Source organism: Macadamia integrifolia, chromosome 7, assembly GCF_013358625.1.
Source record: "Macadamia integrifolia cultivar HAES 741 chromosome 7, SCU_Mint_v3, whole genome shotgun sequence".
Classification (NCBI taxonomy): domain Eukaryota; kingdom Viridiplantae; phylum Streptophyta; class Magnoliopsida; order Proteales; family Proteaceae; genus Macadamia; species Macadamia integrifolia.
Genome location: NC_056563.1, coordinates 33,588,963 through 33,609,199, shown reverse-complemented (window position 1 = coordinate 33,609,199; position 20,237 = coordinate 33,588,963). Strand labels below are relative to the sequence as shown.

The 20,237-nt window shown below is 37.7% G+C and overlaps 3 protein-coding genes across 3 annotated transcripts; all 3 read left to right on the top strand.

The window, feature by feature from the left end:
- Positions 1-953: 953 nt before the first annotated feature.
- LOC122084700 (aminoacylase-1-like) lies at positions 954-8,807 on the top strand. Its single transcript, XM_042653141.1, has 5 exons — positions 954-1,704; positions 1,801-2,063; positions 6,332-6,469; positions 6,829-7,068; positions 8,396-8,807. The coding sequence occupies exons 1-5, from the start codon at positions 1,092-1,094 to the stop codon at positions 8,507-8,509; spliced, it is 1,368 nt and encodes a 455-aa protein (XP_042509075.1). The 5' UTR covers positions 954-1,091; the 3' UTR covers positions 8,510-8,807.
- Positions 8,808-9,690: 883 nt separating this feature from the next.
- On the top strand, positions 9,691-13,144 carry LOC122083714. Its single transcript, XM_042651598.1, has 2 exons — positions 9,691-10,173; positions 12,779-13,144. Exons 1-2 carry the CDS (start codon positions 9,994-9,996, stop codon positions 12,950-12,952), a joined length of 354 nt encoding a protein of 117 aa, XP_042507532.1. The 5' UTR covers positions 9,691-9,993; the 3' UTR covers positions 12,953-13,144.
- A 2,355-nt stretch (positions 13,145-15,499) lies between these two features.
- LOC122085046 lies at positions 15,500-18,486 on the top strand. The gene is made up of 2 exons (XM_042653483.1): positions 15,500-16,096; positions 18,056-18,486. The coding sequence occupies exons 1-2, from the start codon at positions 15,753-15,755 to the stop codon at positions 18,297-18,299; spliced, it is 588 nt and encodes a 195-aa protein (XP_042509417.1). The 5' UTR covers positions 15,500-15,752; the 3' UTR covers positions 18,300-18,486.
- The last annotated feature ends 1,751 nt before the right edge of the window (positions 18,487-20,237 follow it).

The window sequence follows — 20,237 nt, the reverse complement described above, 5'->3', positions numbered from 1 at the left end:
GATTTAACAATGATTAAATTTTTAAAACCAAACTGAATCATGGTTTAATAAAAATAGAACAATTAAATAAACTTCATAGTATGGATAAAAGTTTTGGTTCAATTCTCAATAAATGATTTTGGTTTTAAATTCACATCCTTAGTCCAACAGATATGAATCAAACCATTATTTCAAACCTCAAACAACCATTCAGCTAAGAAAACATCTAGATCTGACCCGATTGTACCAAATCCTTCAAACTTATGTGAGAAAATCTCAATTCCCTATTGATTGTGTTAAAGGATGTGCCTTAAAAAAGCTATTGAGGAATTTATCTCTAAATAGGCTATTAATTAAATGCTCCAATTTTTGAAAACCTATATTACCAAGATAATAATCGAATTATAGAACTTAATGATGTACAAGTTGAACATGCAACTAATGCAAGATGGTTTGTTGATGATAAAATTTTAGATTGATTCACCAGGTTCATCAAATTCATCTATAACAATAGCAATTCAGTAAAAGTTAATCAGACTTAATCGGGCTCTTAGCCAATCGATCATCATATTGAGAACAACTGAGTATTATTCGATCTAGGCTTAAGTCCAACCTATTCAATAAAAGTTCCGAACTAAATCTCAGGTTTTCTTGATTAGGCTATCTACAATGGGCCTATAACTGACACCCTTGGATGCAAAAAGAGTTATGAAAATGTCCTATAATTTGAAATCCGAAGAATGATCCGTAGTCGCTTGACTATACTAACATGCAGGCCAATGGCAGATCAAGGGGAAACATCGACCAAGAGCAGGTTGGGTTAGTGCGGGCTCTTCATGTCTTCCTGTATCCTGGGGCGTAGGCAACGCGACCAGGACTTTCTTTTGCCCATCGAAAATACAAAATAAAAAAGCTGAAGTGGATGGCTAATGGCTAATGGCTAATGGCTAATGGCTAATGGTTAATGGGAAGAAGTCGTAACTTGTAAGGATGGATTCCTGGGTCCACTGTCAGCTTCGAGCCTCCGGTAAGGCAATTTTGGAGTTCTACTTCGCCACTTCTCCACTTCTCCCCTTCTCCACTTAGCTGAAACTCTCGTGAAAGGTGGAAAAATGGTGGGAATCTATGGAACTTGTTCTCTCTCTTCTCTTCCATTTTTGCTAAATCTCCTCCTCTTCTTTACATCGACATGTCCGTCAGTTATCGTTTCATCGCCAGAGGATTCATCGGCGATAATATCTAGATTCCAACAATACCTTCAAATCAACACAGCTCAACCGAACCCTGACTACTCCGAAGCTGCAGATTTCATTATTTCTCAGTCCAAAACCAGCGGCCTCGAATCCCAAATCCTCGAGTTCGTTAAGGGCAAGCCTGTTATTATCCTCAAATGGCCTGGTACAAACCCTGAGCTCCCTTCGATTCTCCTGAATTCGCACACGGACGTGGTACCCGCCGAGCATCATAAATGGACTCACCGTCCTTTCGACGCTCACATCAATCAGGCTGGAGATATCTATGCCAGAGGATCGCAGGACATGAAGTGTGTTGGGATGCAGTACCTTGAGGCAATCCGCCAATTGAAAAACTCTGGATTCCAGCCGACTAGGACGCTTTACCTTTCATTCGTTCCCGATGAGGAAATAGGTGGCCATGACGGGGCTGAGAAGTTCGCAGGTTCGGAAGAATTTAAGAAAATGAATGTTGGGATCGTCCTCGATGAAGGTAAAGTGCCTGTTATTTAACGTCCGTGTTGTTTCATAGTAGTTGGATTTTCAGAATTTCAGTACATTTAAAATTTTTGGTTCGGAATTCTGACAGGGCTGGCTTCAACGAATGAGAATTACCGCGTTTTCTATGCGGAGAGGTGCCCATGGTGGCTTGTGATTAAGGCTACTGGTGCCCCTGGACATGGGTCAAAGCTGTACGACAATAGTGCAATGGAGAACCTGCTGAAGAGCATCGAGAGTGTGAGGAGGTTCCGTGCTGCTCAATTTGACATGGTGAAGACGGGTTTGAAGGCAGAAGGCGAGGTCATTTCAGTGAATATGGTATTCTTGAAGGCTGGCACACCATCTCCGACTGTAAGTTCTTGAAGTAGTTATTTGAGCGCTTGGAATAATAGTTCAGTGTTCACCAGCCATTGCTTTGGTTCTACTGTATTTCATTTTCAAATCAGAGGTGTTTAGTGCAACAATGTGTCAATTTGAAGCCGACACATAGATCAACCTAGTGTGGAATTAAATATTTTTGCCTACCTCCTCTTGGTGAGATCCTCTTTAGTTTTTCGTCTATAGATTTGGTGTGTCATATTCTTAGTCAATCTCTTTCCTATTTTTTCTCTCAAGTCTTGTCTGGGATGAGACAAGATTAATTAGAATAGAAAGAGGGAGTAGAGTCCTTATGGATCTTAACTACCCTATCCACACTCATTATGCTAAATAGGTAGCTATATCCAACGACATCACATTTTCTTTATGTAGTATTTAATTAAATATGCTAATTATGACCTATGTGGCAATGTGAGGCTGCATCAGCCAACAGATCAGTCAGATCCTATTCCTTATAGGTTTGAACATTAACATCAATTCTAGACCAAGAGCTCATTAAAGTCTCAAACACATTTAATGTGATTTAAGTTCCCATCTAATGAATTCTGGCTTTGATTTGTTAGCAAATAGAATTCTGATTGGACCTGGCAACAAGCAAACAGAATCAAATAGGAAGCATGATAACCTATTTAACTCAATTAAATTCAATTCGAATTACGTTATGTTAGTCCATAATTGTTGAATGCATTATATGAAGCAATAATTTTGGATTGCATCTCTCCTTTTTGTTTTTATTTTTTTAAATCATATTAAATATTCCAACTGACAGAAGCTGTAGGTTCACACTGGTACGCTTCTTTATATTTCTTCTCTATCGAGAAATTTGCCTAACCTCAAAATCCACTTTGTCAATCAAACGCAGATGGCTGGAAATTTCTTTTATCCAGCTGCATAGAGTATTAAATTGAGAATCATTACCATAGCCCCTTGTCACAACAAAGGATAGAAGGGAAAGAACAATAAGTAGAATGTGGTTCAAAAAGCTTCTTCTCATATATTTATTCAGACTTTGATTTATGTTCATTCACTCTGCTCGCGGAGCAGCATACCGAAAAGAAAAGTTTTATCAGATTTTAACTACAGAGTTGTTATAGTGTTCTTTTCCATTCTAATACAGCTAAGCATAACAACACTCATCTTCTATAGTTCTATTCCTATGAAATTTGAAATTTTCATTTCAAGAGCCTTCTGTGATGCCTAACCAGGAACAAGAAGCATAAATAGGGAGGTTTAGGAACCAAAAAATGGATGTGGATTGGAGGGAACTACCATACTGGTTACTGCTGATTGGTATAGGAACTTGAATAGAAGGGACCAGCGCCATTCACTGTTAGGCAAGAAAGTGCAAAGGTTGGGCTCGAGTTGCAGATCCCCCTTAATCCGAGAATAATGATAGGGCATTGATCGATCCAGCATTGATCAATCCAAGCCAAAACGGATGTTCTTTACAGTAACCGGCCCCACCTCGAAGAGATGGAACCAATACAGGGATTTTTAATCCCTTCACATATATAGTTTATCAGTTTCTACATATGGTTAGCACAATGTTTTACTTGCTTATGACGAAAAAAATCTGTCTTGATGTTTCCTTCCCTCTTCTCTATAATTTCAGAATTTTTTTTATTGAAATCTATGATTATTCAGCAAGATTAGGTTTGCTTTTACATTTTAGTACATGTTTTGTTTTCTGTGTAGTTATATTGAGTAGAGCTTTTCTGTCTGAAAGTGGAAGGAGTAAGATGGAGGTGGAGAATGGGGTGGTTTTATTGCTGTTATCAATTCAATAGATTCTAATTTGAATTTTTTCATTGACTACCAGTTTATTTTACTGCTTTGCAGATTCAATTTGCAAATTGAGGCTTGATCTCGGGATTACCTCTTAATTCTTTGTTTGACCACAGGGATTCTGGGGTTAGAGTAGAAACACGTGTAACTTCTAGTTGCAGGAGGGCCAAAGCAGAGCACTAAGTCTTGTGTGGACAGTATTGGAAACTGGACATCAGAGAATGATGGTTGACAACCCTCCTGTTTTCTTTTCTTTTTTTCCAAATGGCCATGGGTACTGGGTAAAATTCAAGAGGGGTATCTCCACCCTTCCCTTTGTTCTTTATTTGGTCAAATACATTTACCTTTCTAGAAAAGACAGATTAATAATTCTAATTATGTATTAACATCAAATAGAATCTGGATAGATCTAGATCTGATTGGAAATCAATCTGTTTACAGTTATTCCCTGAATTCAGTTTAAAAATTAGTACCCTGGATCTTCTTGAACAATATTTTCATAGAATTTAAACCATAGCTGTCTGCTTAAATCAGACATTGATTAAGTTCGACAGATGATTTGGTGGATGTTTAGTGAATTGATCCTTTTATGTCTTTTGTTTCATAATATTTCCTTCCGCCTCCCACACACATTCAACTCAAATTTAGTTGGCTAAAACCTTGTTGTGGACAAAAGTGGAAAGGGTGGAACTGATGTAGATAGGAGAAAGAGAAGAAAGGTCCAGCCAGCTAGCCTAGGCTTGTAAGCCCAACCATAGCGGACCGGATTTAGGCCCATTATTACGTCTTTTTAGTCGTTGCGTGGGGATCATTTAGTAGCTTTATTTAGTTTCTATTTGATATATATTCTCTTCTATGTGGTCGTTGTTTACTAATTTAGTATCTGTCTCTATTTTGTTAAGTGTCTACCAGTTCGTTTCTAGTTTCTGATTGGAAGAATGCTAGACGTAAAAAGATCACCCTCTTCACGCTAGGAGGGATCTAAGCTTCTGTTTTGTTTCAAGTATTAAAAAAAGCAAGGGTTCCTTACATGGCCACAATTTAGACAAGAGAAAAAGCAATGCCTGTGAGCTTTTCCTTGTGAGATGGGAGTTAGACTTAGATGCAGTTAGCAAGGTGAGAGACTTTGCATGGTCGGTGAGATGCTGCTCCAGGCTTGAATGAGAGGTTCAAGTTACATCCCCTTCCCCTTTTTCAAAACTGATCCTGCAATTCAACTGAGATTGCATTTATGTTGTCAACAATTCTGTGTTTCTTATCTGAGGGTTGTTAGTGCTAATCAGAAGGGTGTTAATTGGGGGCTAACTGAGTTGATCTGCTGCCCTGTAAAAGCCTTGCAGTTGTACTGTTTTGAAACATACATAATATGTTTTATGAGTTGCAGTTTAGCAGCTTCTGGTCTTCAGATTGGTACAAGATTTGTATGAGTTGTCAGCCAATCGACCAGAAGTTGGTTCTGATGAGGTCTGCTACTTGGGTGTTATTACAGTTCCTAGATTTAGGAACTAATGGTTGTTATTTCTGTTCCTGTTGATCAGCAACGTTCAGGTTCTGATATGCCTTCTTCTGTCCATCATTGGTACTTATCTTTCTTTGATTGGAATATTGAAGAGTTGTGTCCTATGAATTGATATATATATTGGTGCTTACTAATTCTGAGCCTAAGTTTCTATTTTGTGTACTGCTGATGTGAAACATCTAGCTGTGGGATTGAACTGATTTTTACATATGGTGATTTGTAGAAAATGGAGTGATGAATGTGCTCCCGTTCTGGTGTTATTTTGACTTGTGGATTTGAAGATATACTGCTGTTTCTAAATTCAGGGTTTAGTTTCTATTTTCTTTCGTTGTCAATAACTCGGAATCCAACCATTGGATCTTCATCCTATTTTGAGGGATTGAATTACTATTAGTTACCTATTCCTGACCTAAGTTTGGGGTTAATTTGAACCCTAGATTGGGGATTATCTGTGGTGTTTAACCTGCTGGTTGTGAGCGCTACGATTCTTCCTGTTGGGTTGGAATCTGAAACATTCCGTAGGATGTCTTGATTCCATCAAGAACGGAGGGACAAAAACCAAATTTTTGATGAGCGTCAAGGAGGGAAAAAATTGTGATAACTCCATTGACGATGAGACCTCAACTTACTGCTGTATGCTTGGTCCATTGTCTTATCAGTTCAAATTAGCAAGACTATGAGTCAGTATTCACGTCTAGGAGGGGGGCATTACCAGTCTAGCTGTAAATTAATTTCTGCCTCGCATGCCACCCACGCATTTAGTAATGGAATACCATTGGAGAAGCTGGAATATGCACCACCTACTACCTCCACAGCCATGAAGCTGGCAAATTACAAATCTATAAAACTACGGACAGATTTTGACAACCCCACCCCATCTTTCAGTTTCAGCTATTGCCTTGCCTTTCTGATATAAATTTATTTTTCTTTCCGTCAGGGGTTCGTCATGAATCTGCAGCCATCTGAAGCTGAAGCAGGTTTCGATATTCGAGTCCCGCCAATTGCTGATGAGAAATCATTGGAGAAACGGATTGAAGAGGAATGGGCACCTTCTTCACGCAACATGACATTTGAGGTATGAAAGAACTTGGAAGATTTTCCTTGTTACTGAGAATCCAGTTAGAAATGTAGGAAGGGAAAATTTATTTATTGATTCCATTGCCATTGTACTAGAGCCAACATATTATGTGAACAAGATGAGTAAAGGTGAATTACGCTACTACAACTACCACAATAAGATATATCATCATCTATCGGTCTAATTTATTATTTTAATTACTGCTACCATTTATATTGTAATGCTTTGTTTTTGTGTTTGTGAATTTTCGTCAAAACTGCCAAAAATCCATACTGAAAGCTGAAACATCAGAGTTTTAAGAGCTGTATTTTTGGATGCACCTTTCTTTCATTTCTGAAAATGTTTGCTTGTGGCAGTTTAAGCAGAAGGGTTCCACCTTAAATAAGTTTGGGAAGCCACTCCTTACTGCTACAGATGACTCTAATCCATGGTGGACAATCTTAGAAGGGGCAGTAAAGAAAGCTAATGGCAAACTTGGTAAACCAGAAGTTTTTCCAGCCGCTACAGATGCTCGATACTTCCGCCATCGAGGATTTCCAGCAATTGGATTTTCTCCCATGGCAAACACTCCTATTCTGCTTCATGACCATAATGAGGTAACTGTCAAATTTGCTCTCCATGCTAGTTGTGTCTCTTCATATGCATTTTAGAAACTGTATTTTACGAGTAAGTTCTGTATTCAAAATATATGAGGTTGGGTACCAAATGGTGCTGTTTCTGTAACATATCTTGTTCTTTACTGTTTGGTTTTCAAGAAAATGGATTCTACAAAATTGCGAATTTTGCCTGTTCTGCTGACTCTTAAATGTGTTAGGGTTGGGTTTCCAAGTAAGTTGGTGCATATTGAGTCCCCTTTTGTACTTCTTGAGGTCTTCAACCATTCCATGTGTACAGATTTTTAGTTGGAGGATGACAATGGGCAGTGGTTCAATAGGTTACTGGCACTAGGCTGAAAACTGCTGGAGCCCCAGCTTACTTTACAGTAAAAAAGGGCGTACACAATGCACAAGGCTCCTGTCACTCTGGGTTTTGGCGAGGGTCATAATGTACACAGCCTTACCCTGCTTCGTGAAAAGGCTGTTTCCCAACTCGAACCTGTGACCACTAGGTCGCAATGGAGCAACCTTACCATTGCACTGAGGTCCGCCCTCTCCCCCAGCTTCCTTTATGGTCTGACCAAAAAAAATCTGTCAAAATGTGAGGTCAAAATCTTAGGTTGCTCGGAATGGATCAATTTCCATCACATGAATTTCTTGCTGGATGGGAAGAAGAGGATGCACTATTGTGTTTTTTTGCTAGGGAGAGCTGATAATTTCCTGGTCAAACATTTAGGCCATTGTTTGGCTGAGTGATTTTTTTTTTGGGGGGGGGGGGGGTGGTGCTGGTTGTAGGAATTCTTGGTGCAACCGCTAGGCACTAGCTATTTTCTACTCTTGTGGCTCTTACTTGGTAGAAGCAGTCAACAATGTTTGTGCATCTTGTCTCCATTTCAGAGATGTACTCTCTGGGAAGCAAGCCGCAAATGCATCTCAAGTCATGATGATTGAGGGATCAGCCTGCATGCGAGACAGGTCTTTATGTTGGGGAACAATGCCTAGAACAGACCTTAACTTGAATTTGGAATGGAAGTAGCCAACCATAACAAGATCTTTTTCCAAGGAATATTTCAGGGCCATTGTTCAGACTTAAGATTGTAGAGCAAGGGTTGCCGATCCACTTGCATTGTCTAAAGTTTATTTTCTATTTAGGAATGACCACACTCCCTCATAGACCACAGACGGAAACAGCACCAGAGTTGTGTATCATTTGTCAAATTTTAAAATAGTTGCATTGTTTTATTTTATTTATACTTTGATTATCTTGGCTAATCAATTTATGCTGACCAATTATTGTTATCTAACTACTTTTTCTACTGTGATGCAGTTCCTAAATCAAGCAGAGTACTTGAAAGGAATTGAAATATATGAGTCGATCATCAAAGGATACACATCTTACACTGAGCACACAGGGAATGTTGTGTCCAAGGACGAATTGTAAGAGTGGCATGGCTCTGTGATGAACTTGTCATAGCTTCATTATAATGCAGAGGGGATAAAGGATAGACCTCACTTGGTAGCTCTGGCAGAGAGAAATATATTAATGGAAGTCACTCCTATTGCCATGTGCATTGATGTGAATTATAAGATGTATTCCACTGGTTAACCATTAGTTCTGATCTTTGGATAAGGAATAAGTATACTGGTAGTGGTCCAGTCCCTCTGGGCTGCCTATGGCATTGGCCTCCCCAAAGTGCATCATTAACTTCGAGGTTATGCTTAATTGATTTATGTGTCTATATTTCTCTTCAAATTTAATTTTTTTTTTTCTTTTCATTTCTTAGCAACCGAAGATAGCACAAGGGATTTTAAGTAGGGATGTCAAATTACAGCCCACATTGGTTGAAATTGATTCCGATGCTTCAATTTGGTTTTAGTTCATCTATTTTTTCTATAAATTGGTAGGAATCGAAATTGACTGGAGAGACCAAAATTGACAACTGAACTAATTCTTGAAAGACCAAAAGAAAAGCAAAGCTGAACCGGATCAAAGCCTATCGAAACTCAAATGAACTAAACTGTTGAGTGTAAAATTGATTGGATCTCGCAAATGAAAACCAATAGAAAATCATAACTGAACAGGACCAAAATCCGATCACTTCAACATTTTGGCTTTGGTTTGACCTAGTATATGCCTAAAACTGGTTCAGCTCTGAAACCGAATTGAATTGACGATGATTAAGGATTGCAATTTGCGGAGGGAGAGAATTGGCTTTTGCCCAGATTTTAAAATCAGATCAGATTCGGCCGAGGCCGATCCCGATTCCGGGTCAAGCTGATCTGTTCAAAAACTAGGGCTAGGGTGTTTTTAAGCCGATTCCGATACCAGGTTCTTAAACACTGGTTCAGCTTTCAGCCTTGAGCCTCTCAGTATATAACGGTCATTCCACCCAACTAGTAAAGAAGCCTCGAAATTTTGCCGCCAAGAGAAATATTACTGGCGGTTCTTTTTTGGTTCCTCATCATTTGAGCGGGACCGTGTCCAACGGGCTGCACGATCCAAACAAGGCATAGATGAACTGCGTTCGTTGTTGCTGATGATTGGTATTTCGGTAATTTATTCTACATCCTAGTCGTATTTATTTATTATCCCTGTATTTTTATTTGATTATAAGAGTTCATAAGGGAAAGGTCCCCTCCAATCGATTCGTTTCTTTTCGTGCACACATTGTGATCGTCTATTCGTCTCCATCTAACGCAAGGATCTCTACACTTGTTCCTCATCGGAGACTCTTTAATTGCAGAGCGAAACCCTAGATAGTCGGAATACTATACAAGGTGGATACCTGGAGCAGCCATCGGGAGATCGTAGTAGGTATGCGGAGATAGCGTTTGCAGTTGCTGGTCAAAGGATGATGGCTGGGAGATGTGCTATTATGTGCTCTTTCCAGAGTTTCTGAATTGGATATTTTGAGGTTGAGAGATATGTCTCTGAGAATCAAAGCCGTGGTTGATAAGTTCGTGAAGGAGCTGAAAGAAGCTCTCGATGCTGATATCCAAGACCGGATCATGAAAGAAAGGGAAATGCAGAGCTACATCGAGGAGAGGGAAAGAGAGGTCGCCGAGAGAGAGGCTGCTTGGAAGGCCGAACTATCTCGTCGAGAGGTGAATACGATTGTTTATAGACATCCTAAGTTCTTCTATTTTCTTTCTTATTTCTTCATAGATAGCAGAAAATAGCACTTATTTTTGTTATTCAATCTGATAATTTTCCTTTGAATTGCTTTTGGTAGTCGATGACAACTCATCAAGTTTTTACTGTTCTTTTCATTGGCATAATTTTTTTGATCTTCCTCACTTTTGGATTAAATCTTCTATTGTTGTAGCGTGGATTACTTAGGGGGAAAAACACCCAATAAGCTCATAATACCCAATTCAAGTGAAAGAGAATCCCTCGTTGCAATTTACAACTTCAGTGAATCGTTTCCTAATTATTGCTTTCATTTTCACTTTGCTTACGTCAACTCGATCTCAAGGCATCTATTCTTAAGCTTTGGTTCAGGTCATTTTCCAGACATGATCCTGAAATGCCCTTCTAGAACAATAGTGTTAACTTGTTTCTTTCATTTCTGTATCTAAGACTTCCAGGATTGATGGATTGAAATTCTGTCAATAACTGGCCTTTTTCTTGCATTGTTGAATAAGTTAAGAAGGGGTGAAAAAAGATGTTGTATGCTCTATCCTTACCGGTGCAAGTGGTGAGAAAATGAAAACAGAGTTGCCTTCCTATAGATTCTTGGGATGGAAGAAACTCAGTTGAATCATAAGGCAAGAAGCTGCATTGGTAACGTCAGGATTTGTGGCATTTGTGTTAAAAGAAACAGTAGTGAATTGGGATGAAAGAAACTCAACTTACTGATAAAGCTGCACAATCTATTGGAGAATAACCAAAGGTTAGGTTGAGGTCAATGGTTTGTCAATGTGCCTGCTTATATGGAAGCTGGAAGGTGGACATTGGTGTGGATAGTATGGTTACTTCACTCACTTCTTTATTTTCTAAGAACCATTTCACACCCTAGTAAGTGGCTAGTACAGGTGATTGCTCATGACTCTTATAGATAGATCTTTTCCATCCTTAAGAAAAATCTGATCGCAGAAAAATCTGATCGCAACGAAGAAAATGAACCTTGTGGAAGTAGGACAATTTGAGAGAGATGGTAGCCCTTTTGTTTGCTTTATCAAAGTCTCTTTAATATGGTACCTCTTTCCTTCTTCATTTGCTTTTGGTTTCAATTGAATTTTCTGTGGTTCTTGTAATGATTTATCCCATTTAACTTGGTGAATTAGGGTTCCCTGATACTACAGCCCACTTATTAGATTGCTTTCTTAACAGCATAGTTTTTAAGGCGGTAAGGCGACGGAGGCGTTTGAGGGTCTTTCGGAGCGCTTTAGTGATAAGGCGGGCGTAAAGCGTCACCTTATTGACTAAAGTGTTCTTGTGTAATTTTTTTTATAAAACCAATCTATTTGGCTCAAATCCCAGTTGAATCCTATTACTCATATGTTAAATAAATATTAACAGTTCATATACAAACCAATGTAAGATATTCATCAAGAAAACAAATCAATAAAGTGAATAAACTAAGTTCATCTTCATCAATCATCAATCATCAATCATCATAACATATTACCATATAATATAAATACATAATTATGAAACAAAATTATAAATATAAAGAAAAGAAGACATAAAAAATACAAGTATATTATACTTACCTCTATGATGCCAAAATGAGTGCCTAAGCCCTAAGGTCATCCACTATATTTCTACTCCTGTTAAAGAAGAATGAAGCTCTTCTACTCTTGTCAAAGAAGAATGAAGCTCACCGTTGCCGGAGCAAAATGGTCGTCTGGATCAGTGATTCTTCCTTGTTCCTTGATTCCTTCTCAAAACCCTTTCTTAAAACCCTTGACAAAATCCAAACCTTGTTTGTGAATCGTGTTTTTGTTTTGTTTGTTTTAGTTATTTTTGGTGGAGTAAAGCTGATCCCATACATCTCAAGTGTTAACAAAACCATACACCTACCAATAAAAAATCTATATTTGGAATCTTCATCTAGTAATTTTAAAATGTGTATCAAAAAAAAAAAAAAAAACCCATAAGGCACCACTTCACGTAAGGCGGAGCACTGCCTTACCATCTCTAGACCGCATCAACGCCAAGGCACTAGTAAGGCGACGCCTTAGCAGCGCCTTAAAAACTATTCTTAACAGTGTTCTTAATCAAATGATTAGGTTGAGTTGATGGATCCAAATGCCCTCCCCCTAACCTTATAGTGAGTGGTATGATTTTGTACATGTGCGAGACATCTCTTAACATTATTCCCTAAAATTGTAAATCTTGTGTGTTTGTTTATGTATGGCAACAGTCATCCTTCATTATTCCTTCAGAGTTATTTTCTTTCTTTTGTTGCCACTACTTCATGGTAATTGAGCAACAAAAAGACTTTAGCAGCTTTATGTTTATGGTGCTCATTCTCTTGTCTGCACTGATTAAAATCATATTTACATGAAGCACTTTCTTGAGACATTGAAGAACAATGCTAAGTTAAAGCACTTTTAGTTTTATTTAGGCAGCTATTCATTATATGGATTTTTTTTTCACACATGCTCCAAATTAAAGCTGAAATGCTGATCTGCTCTAAATTCAAGGATTCTGAGGTGATACTAGTGTTGTTTGACTTTTGCACCTGACTTATTCTTATAACAGGCTGAGATTGCTCGACAAGAAGCTAGACTTAAGATAGAGAGAGAGAACCTTGAGAAAGAGAAAAGTGTCTTAATGGGAACTGCATCAAATCAGGATAATCAGGATGGGGCTCTTGAAATCACAGTAAGCGGTGAGAAGTACCGATGCCTCAGGTTTGCTAAAGCAAAAAAATGAAGTTTACCATGTAGAACTTAATGATGTCTTGATTCTATTCTTTAAACAACCAGGAGCTACACTCTGCAACTGGTCCAAGTTTGTAAATAGCTTTTACCATTTCTTTCTTTTCTAGGAACTGATGGATGCAATTGCCATCTAATCCATTCAGATGCAGATATTAAAAAGGAATGGTGTTTGAAGTTTTATTTCCATATTCTGTTAATTTTTATCTGAAGAGAAATGTGGTCTTCTTCTAAAGACTGACTAGCTAGCTATACTCTTGCATTTTTTTGCATCCTTCAGAGGAGAAATGTGGCCTTCTAAAGACTGACTAGTTAGCTATACTATTGCATTTTTGTGCGTCCTTTAGAGGATTTTTCCTTCAGTTGTATGTCTGCTCAAAGAGCAAAAAAGCATATAAAAAAAATGTTTCAATGGTTTTCCTTCACCATGGGATGAGGATGTAAAACTAGGGGCCAGGAGCATTTCGACATTCCACCTATAGGTGAGAACAGGTGAGAATGACATTCCTCCTATAGTTGAAAATGAATAACAAACCCTAGATGATTGGGTGTTTCTTTCTAGCGGTGAAGAAAAACTTTCTCCATAAATTCAGAGATGGAGGAGCTGGGAATGGATTAGCAAAACTTGACTGATGTCTATGATTCCTTACAAGCTGAGTTAAACAGTGCCTAGCCGACTCTGAGTTTTGACTAATCCCTAATAATTTTGGCCGATTCCAAGCAGATTCTGATTTGAAAAGAACGATATCTGGGACTATTTAAACGTTGTCCTGATTGATCAAATTCAAAAAATTTATGGATTGAAACCCAATCACATTGAAAACTAATATTTTTGAGGATCCACACTTAGGATTCAAGGAATCGGGATCTGAATGGGTGGTTCGGATCGGCATGGCAGATCTCGAAAATATCTTAAGATTAAAAACATATTTGACAGAAAAGGTAAATAGAAAAGTCAGGTAACAGCATGAACGTGGGAGCATCGCACGCACGACACACTTTTCATTCCCGAGACAAATTTAGCAGTCACTCGCCAATAGGATTGGTTTTCCTTCTTTTTACAGAAATGCCATTGTCACTGAATCTATAATTTTTCCGACCGATTCGGGATCTAAATCGGTAGACCAATTCGGATCAGAATCAGCATTACCCGATCCGATTGGTGCATCACAATTTCTAAACTATTCTATTTTGTATCTGAAATTATCTTTTCCTCTCTGTTATCTCTGTCTCATCTTTAAAGGAATTCTTATCACATAATTTGTTAATTCTTTGTTAGTGAACTCAACATGTAATTTTGGAATTTTTTTCATTTCATAATGCCAAAGATTTATTTCTCCTGACTTCAAGCTTTCAAAGAGAAATAAAAGTTGGTGCTAAGGAGATGGGTTGTTTGGTGTTCCCTATCCTGTAGTTATATTAATCGGTTACAAATTGTTTTCACAACCTAACTGTAGGGGTTATTTTAGTAATGTATTCTAAGAAATATTTCCAAATATAGCAATGTTTCATCCATGATCTTATGCATCTAGACCCAATATTTACTTAATATATATTTGCCATCTAATCTTCTTAACTCAAGAATTTGTGGATTATAAGTATCATGTTCTACTCTTAAAAGCATTTGGAGTCATATGGTGGATTTTTTTTGGCATTAAGACAATGTTTAATATGATTTATCGAAATGCATTATCAACTTAGAATATATTCTCACTCTGTATAAGAAAAGAAGGGTTTACCATGGCATAGCTATTCCAGAGTGGTATTTCGTTAATGGCTCGGCCCCTTCGGAAGAAGGCCTTCTACGCCCTCCACCAAAGCTGAGTAGGAAAGTCACAAATCCAACCATAGGGAATAGTAAAGCTTTATAGATTCTTTCTATTTAGGTGCAGGTAGTCCACATATATTACAGATATGTCAATTTCACCGAACCTCTTTCTGAGACAATGCCCAAATCGTTATGTCTTTCATATAGATCAAAACTTACCCAATAAAAAATTTCGTTATCTAAAAATCGTTATAATTACGATCACCATTCACTGAAACTTTGAATTAAATCAATAGCATGGGAAGACCACACTAATGGAAGGTGGGCAATTAATTTCATCATTGAGAGGTCAGATAAATGAGAGTATAAGGAGTTGTCAAGGAGGAGAGAGACAAAGAATTTTCTACTTTGATATTGTGGAAAATCTTTTCTCATACGATTGTTTTCATTTAAAAGAAATGAAAAATATGATTTTCTTGAAATGGGTTTTTCTACAATTTTTAGAGTAAAATGTAAAAAAATATATATTAAAGAAATAAAAAGTATAAAAAAAATCATGTAAAATATCATTTCCATGAAAATTTTACCAGGAAAAAAGAAAAAACAAACGATTACCACATGACAGTGGCAAGTGGCAATCCTTCCAGTGATCCACCACGATACACAGCACCTCTCCTATTACTTATTACTCCCTTATGTTGCGCTGACTGATGGGTAGTTTCGTAATTAAAGATCAGCAAGTGTCAATTTGACTTCCGAAAATTAAATGAAACATAGAAACGAAACCTCTTTGAAACTCGTCCCCACCCTCTTTGGCTCTCTCCCTCTCTCACATCAAAACCCAAACCCACTCCCTATTTTTAAGCTTTCAACCGTCTCTGTTTTCTTCCATTTCCCCCTTCCTCACCTTCGTTTCTTCAATCTTGATTCCTCGCAAACCCGAAAGCTTCGTTACAGAAGAAACAACAACAAAACCCATTCATAGCTTTAAAACGAAGTTTTTTCCATTTCCATTTCTTTTCTGGTGATGGAAGAGTCGCTTCGGAAACTGGCACTGTGGTACACAAGAACTTTCAAGCCCATCATGACTCACGACGAGCTGGAACCAATCATGGCCACGCTAGGTTTCGTCGGTCTCCCTGTTTCATCATCAACGTCTTCTCCGTCAAACGCGGGCGGTGGTGCCTGGAAAGAATACGTATTCTCCGCCGCTGAAGGTCGCCGGAATCGGTCGCCGACTGAAGCGCTGCCGCGGCCGAGGCTTCCTTACCCAAGGATCGACGGACTACACACTTGCACGTATCGAGCCTTCGTCGATGCTGTCGCCTTTTTCCTCGGGAAGAGTGATATCTCCGATCTCTTCCACGTTAGGTCCGTGTTTTTTGCCTCTTCTTCTTCTTCTTGATTCTTCCCTTATTAAGTTCCCTCTCTTTTCTCTCTTCTTCCTTAACAATTTCTCAAAATCTTTTCAATTAATTTTTGAATCTCTGTGTTTTGATCATTCTGATAAGAAATCTTTAGTTTCGTAACAACGAATCGAATCACACGATTCAAGAGTGCCTCTTCCCTAAAATTAACAAACTCTGAATCCCTGATATCTGAGAGGTACGACAGCAACAGGAAACAATAAGAACAAAAAGGTGAAACAACGCCATTCTTTTGTAGGTTTCTTACTTTTTTCGATTTTTTTTTTTTTTTTTTTGGTTGGTAGTGTTGAATCGGGAAAACAGTTTTCTACGAAAAAAAAAAAAAAGGGCAAAACAGGTGCGACTTCCACCTGTTTAGAAATTGGGATTTGATTATGTTTGTGTCGACAGCCTTGTAAAGCAACACGTGCTTTCTGAATGGTTTTCTCGAAAAAAAGAATCAATCGTCAGGGCGATTCCGATTTGATCGAAATATTGGAATAAGCCAGAAACAGAGTAGAATCGTTAAGAATCGTCTGGATCGGTCACAACTCACAACAGATTTTTATATCAGGTTCAGTTCTGTCCGATTGAACCGAATCGAATCAAATCAAAGCAAACCAAACCAAATCGAAGAATAGAAAAAGAGAGTCAGATGTCCCATCACCTGATGAGGGGAGCCGAACCAAGATATGTTTACCAAAAAGAGCAAGATAGTGAGACTTCCACAAGAAGGAAAAAGGATAATTGGTATCATATTAAACGTGATACCGCTTCATCACTGCTAGGCCCTACTGTAGTGTAGTGGGCCTACTGTAGTGTAGTGGGCCATAGATGTGTTGGTATCCATTATATACAGCTGAGATCCAGGCCCACCAAGAGAGAAGTGGCGATTGGGAGTTGGGACACTTGTATTCAGTACCCTATTGGTATATTTTATCTATTTCACACCAGGGTTGTAGGTAAGGATTTAGGTATCGGTAACAGTATCGGTATCATCATCTTGTCCTTACTTTAAAAAATATATATATATATATTTATATTGTTTTACCCTTTAAACGAAAACGATATCGGTAACCAATCTGGATTGGTCAGGTATCGGTGTTGGTTTCAGCTGATACCGATATGATATGGCCAAGACTACTTGAAACCATGTTTTTAGGTATTGTATTATATTGTATTATTTGCTGTTGATACATACTGATATAACCAGAGATAGACACGTTGTATCGGAAAAATGTGATTTTAATTGAAAATTTAGTTTTTTTATTCCGAATTGGCCCGATACAGGTGATCAGCCCCAACCCCCACAAAAATTAAAAAATAAATAGATAAAATAAAATAATAAAAGAGGGTCGGGGTGGGTTGAGACTTGAGAATTGAGATTGGAGAGACCCCGATCCTTTCAGCTATGGTTGTGCGGAGAGCCGGAGACCCGCCTGGTTTGTGTGGATTAGTAATTTAATAAATAGCCCTGTTTGGTGATTTTTTTATTGCTATTTTTATTTATTTTTAAAATTTTGATTTGTCCTTGATTTTTACGAAAGTGCCATTGTGCCTTTACTCTAATCAATGGCGCTACGAAAAAATATTGGCTGCTACCCGGTTGCAGCCCCTGGCAGCCAAATAAATGGAACAATTCACTTTCACCCAGGGTTCACAAATACCTTCCTAGGTTATGGTATTTTTCAAAATACCCTTAGATTCCATTTCTTTGGCTGTCACAGGGCTGCAACCCGGCAGCAACTAAATTTCGTCCATTAGCTACATTCTGTGTGGGTGATAGCTTTTCCTTCCCAATTTAGTATCCTCAATATAGAAGGTCCTCACAGTCACAATTCAAAATGCTGAACCATGAAAGAAGTTTACTTTAATGAACAATTAAGATTTATAGGGTTTCTGAATTCTTGTTTTTCAATTTCAGGGGTATGCCTCTACATCGAGTTTATGACCGGCCTTTCGATAAGAAGTTCCGCCGGTTAGAGGAAGAAGAAGGGATCTATGTTTTCAGAGAAGGTACCCTGGACCAGGCAACGTTTTTGCTCTACAATAGCAATAACAATAACAGTATCAGCAGCAGCAACAACAATGGTAACATTATCATTACTAATAGGACCAGCAATCCCACCATAAGCAATCTTGTACCATTGAAAGATATTATAGTGTGAGGCTGTGAGCTTTCCCAACCCCCTCCCCCCCTTAGTATCACTCTTCCCTCTTTGCTTCTTCATACAATTTTGATAGTTAAACTAGGATTGGACACAACGATCGTTGGTTATGACATGGTGTATGTGCATTCCTCAATGATGTGTTGGTTTATACTCCGTGCAAATTACTTGATCAGTTGGAGGATAATATTGGTTTTGAGTATAAGTTTTACTAAATCATTGGCGGGTAAAATCCACATACCTTACCTTCTTCTTTTCGTTACCTTAGGCTCTGTTTTTGTGGCAAAAGAAAATGAAACCTAAATTTTTTATCATATTTAGTAATGATACTTTTTAGATGTAATTTTTATGGGGAATTATCAAGCCTATCATCACCCTGGAGTGACCCTTTAACACAAACCTTTTTATCATGTTATACAGTTATCCTTTACCTTCTGATCAAACTCTTTGAACACACTTTAGTAGCAACATATGTTAATATCTGAACCTTGAAGTCCCGGCATCTGAATTCATTTGCAGTGATGGACGGCATAGGAATCCACGGGGCAGCACAGCACTATGATCTTTTTCCGTCGCATTCATCCCTATGCAGGGAGTTGCTGATGAAAAATCAAAGGCAGTAGTGCTGCCTGTGGATCCTTGTGTCGTGAAAAACAACTCAATGCATGAGACTTCTACTACTACAAAGTTTGAGAGGGGGGAAAGTGGCTGCAAGATGGATGGAGGTGCAGGTACTAAAGACATGAGATCATAAGCTTTTTGTAGAAGTGTGATAGAAACCTAGTTATTAAATTCTCTGAATTATTCGAGTTTTATCGAATTTTACGAATAATTCTGTCCGAATCTAAAATCAAATAAAAAATTCTTGAATTTTATACTCTTAAAATTCACGAATAATTCAACCGAATCGAATTTTAACCGAATTATAATCGAATTTTATCCCATGTAAAAAAAAAAAAAAAAAAAACTTTACCTTTAATAAGTCAATAAGCCTTTAGAAAATAATGTGATTATAATGCATTTATTATCCTAATGTTACTTTTCTTCTTTTTTTATCTTTCTTAAGGTAATCTCTCACATTTCTACAAAAAAAAAAATCTCTCACCCCATTTTGGCTTGACTAAGTCTTACAGTAATTTGTGTTCAGTCCCACCTCTCAGTCTCTCTTTCTCTAATTCAATTATTTGAGTAATAGAAAATAAATTTAGAAAAATAAAAAGAGCTAAATATAATATTTTTATCTTTAAAATTTAAAATTTTAATTTTTATATCATTTGTATGTTATGTACATATGATAATTAATAGATAATATGAAACAAGTATTGTAAATATTAAAAATAACATCCGAATTTTTTGGCCGCTTTGTATTTTTGTAAACGAATAATTCCCAAATCCGAATCCAAACTCGAACTTTATTATCTCCGCTTTTTTTTTATCGATATTTTGACCAAATCGGTGAATTAATAAAATGAATTAATCCAAATAATTCTCGAATCTGAATTTAATAACTATGGATAAAAAAGGCCACTCTTATTTATTGATACCCTAAGGTACAATAAATAGTTAAGATATATATACAATGCCGAACCAATGACTACATGAATAGACTCCTAAAATATCTACCTTCTCTAGTGTTCTTCCCAACTACACATATCTGTCTCCCTGCATAAGTGCAGAGATCTAGATTATGGAGCTTGTCTAACCCATTGATATTCTCCTCTCGATTCTCGAATCTCATTTATCTGAATTTCCAGAGCACAAAGGCTAATGGACCTGTATTGGGTTTAGACGTTTATCAAATTTTCTTGCAAGGCCTGGCATAACTTGGCTGATCCGCCCATTCCAAAGTTGTCATTTTCTAATGGGAAAATATTTGTACATCGCCTGCAGCATCCCATTTAAAGGTTTAGATCACTGTAGCAATTATGCTGTAAAATG